This window comes from Phocoena phocoena, chromosome 5 (genome assembly GCF_963924675.1).
Source record: "Phocoena phocoena chromosome 5, mPhoPho1.1, whole genome shotgun sequence".
NCBI classification, from domain to species: Eukaryota; Metazoa; Chordata; class Mammalia; order Artiodactyla; family Phocoenidae; genus Phocoena; species Phocoena phocoena.
The window spans coordinates 104,528,859-104,531,800 of record NC_089223.1 but is presented as its reverse complement, the minus strand read 5'-3'; the positions used below and the strand labels follow the sequence as shown (position 1 = coordinate 104,531,800).

The 2,942-nt window shown below is 54.2% G+C and overlaps 1 protein-coding gene across 1 annotated transcript; it reads left to right on the top strand.

The window, feature by feature from the left end:
- The first annotated feature begins 1,039 nt into the window (after positions 1-1,039).
- CXXC4 (CXXC finger protein 4) lies at positions 1,040-2,248 on the top strand. Its single transcript, XM_065877267.1, has one exon. It carries the CDS (start codon positions 1,040-1,042, stop codon positions 2,246-2,248), a length of 1,209 nt encoding a protein of 402 aa, XP_065733339.1.
- Positions 2,249-2,942: the final 694 nt, after the last annotated feature.

Sequence of the window (2,942 nt, the reverse complement as noted above, 5' to 3'; positions counted from 1 at the left end):
TTTCTTTTAAACAAGTAGAACACCACCCTCTTACCCCCTCCAAGCCCCACCACCAAATGGCTTGTACAATTGAGACCCGTCCTTGGTCCATTGAATTAAGACCCTAACAGAGCCAGCTGTGCTGGGATTCAAACTAATGACCGCAGACACACAAGGACACTGTGGCAGCTGGTAGTTCTTTTCTCCCTGCCTCTTTAGTTCAGATTGTATGTGGGCAGTCTCTTAGCTCTCAGTTGTATTGTGTTTGCTTACAGTTTATACTCGGATGTATTGCAGACTTTCTCAGTACTTCATTTGCTAATTTCCTGTTCATTTTCCTCATAGGGCCATAGCAGTTTTCTACTTTAGAGCATTTGCATGCCCAGGCAGCACTTGTTCATACATTTCAAAATGTTTAAATGCCCTCTGCTTATAGGTAGTATCGCCCTCCCACCCCTGATTTGCATGTCTTTAAGCACTCCAATTGCCCTTTTCCCTCGGCATTTGTCACCCCTGTCTTTCCTCTTTCCCTGGGTATCCTGGCTATTAATACATTTTCTCAGGAGGGTTATAAGAATGGGGGGAGGAGCCGTGGTGTGCTGTGGGGAGGGAGAGAGCGGGCCTGGGAGCGTGGGGGAAGGATGGGAATGGGGGGGATCACGTCTTGATGATTGTTATGCAAACGACCTGACGAAGAATGTGGGAGCTTTCAGCGTCTGCGGTGGGGTAGTGAGGGAGGCTGTTTATTTATTTGTCCATCTTTTTCCTCGTGATGCTTGTTGGAATGACTTTCTTTATTTTAGTTGTAACAGTTGGAGGATAATGCAAAGGAAGACGCTACCTGGGAATTCACCGTCTGTGGAAATGCGCCCCAGAGAGGAATAAAGCAGTCCTCACCTTGCTCTCCCCACCCGGACCCACTTTCCCCTCCCGCCTCGGCCCCCACCCCGGCACCACCATCACCCCCTTCCCTCCCCCCCACCTTTCCCCCTTTCCCACCCAGGTGTCGGACCAGACGGTCCCCACTTCCACCCTGCACCCCTTCTTCCCCCCCTGTACCATGAACACCAATGTCTGCGTGGAGCCCGGGCCGAGCCCGGAGGCCCCGGGCTTGCCCAAGGAAAGCCACCTGCCCGAGGGGGCCCTGAACAGCCTTGTGGATTACAACTCGGAGATGGAGCGCTACCGCTCCTTTGCCACCTCCTTCTACAAGACCAACGGGGGCGCCTTCCCGCAGGCGGCCAAGATCGCGCGCATCACCACCCCCATCTTCCCCAGCAGCGCCGCCGCCGCCGCGGCCGCCGCGCGCATCGGCATGTCCCCCTGGAACTGCGACAACGCGGCCACCGCCGCCGCCGCCACCGCCATGCTCTGGGGCAGTGGCGGGGGCGGCGGAGGCGGAGGCGGCGGCGGCGGGGGCGGCGGCGGGGGCGGCGGGGGCAGCAGGAAATCCTCCGCCGCCGCCGCCTCCTCCTCCGCCGCCTCCTCGGCGATCCTCCCCACCGGCGGTGGCGGCGGCGGCGGCGGCGGCGGCGGCGGCGGCGGGGGCGGCGGCGGGGGCGGCGGCGGCGGCGGCGGCGGCAGCGGCGGCAGCAGGACCAGCATGCACCACCGAAACGACTCCCAGAGGCTGGGGAAAGCTGGCTGCCCGCCAGAGCCGTCGTTGCAAATGGCAAATACTAATTTCCTCTCCACCTTATCCCCCGAACACTGCAGACCTTTGGCGGGGGAATGCATGAACAAGCTCAAATGCGGCGCTGCTGAAGCAGAGATAATGAATCTCCCCGAGCGCGTGGGGACTTTTTCCGCTATCCCGGCTTTAGGGGGCATCTCATTACCTCCAGGGGTCATCGTCATGACAGCCCTTCACTCCCCCGCAGCAGCCTCAGCAGCCGTCACAGACAGTGCGTTTCAAATTGCCAATCTGGCAGACTGCCCGCAGAATCATTCCTCCTCCTCTTCGTCCTCCTCGGGGGGAGCTGGCGGAACCAACCCGGCCAAGAAGAAGAGGAAAAGGTGTGGGGTCTGCGTGCCCTGCAAGAGGCTCATCAACTGTGGCGTCTGCAGCAGTTGCAGGAACCGCAAAACGGGACACCAGATCTGCAAATTTAGAAAATGTGAAGAGCTAAAGAAAAAACCTGGCACTTCGCTAGAGGTCAGAGGAGATGATTTCTTGTTTCCCAGTCTCCCCCCCTCCCTCCTCACTCCCCTGTCCTCACCCCTTCAGGGCTTCGTGTCTGGCTTCAAGATGCAGTACCCCTTTCCTTAAGCTTCATTCAGGTTGTAAGATACAGTTGTAGGTGGTTTGCGGAGGTCATGGCCTCTCCGCCACCCTCCCCAGCTGCACTTCGCCTGGAACCGCCCTCCATATGGGGAGGGCGCCCCTCCTTTTTAGCTCCGGGAGGAAAACTAATGTAATTGGTTTGAAAAATCAGAAGTTTCACATTCAATATGGTCAGAAATTTCCCTTGGTGGTTCAAAATGACCCCTCCCCCCTTATTATTATTTTTAAAAGCATCTCTGCCCAAAGGGTGGGACACATAACATTCTATATACTTTTATTGGGCGAGACTTATTAGTGGCCCAGTTGTAATAGTGAGGACACAGTTTGTGGCACACAAGCCTACATTCCCATTAACACACACACACACACACACACACACACAGTAATCATTGAAACGGAAATACATTAATTCAAAAGGGGATTTTCTACCCTCTTCTAGGATAATTTTTCTCCTTACCATGACAAAATGTTTGTTTCCTCATTTTATTTTCTGCATACTTGGTATTTTTCCGGAAAGTGGATATAGTATAGAAAGCTGAACACCATTTGCAGTTTTTAAGGAGAGATGACTTAGAATAGATACAATTTGTAGCAAGTGATGGTAATTTTATTTAAGAATGTCTTACATAGCGTAGAAACGAATGATTCCTAAAACTCAGTTACAAAAAATATAAATTTG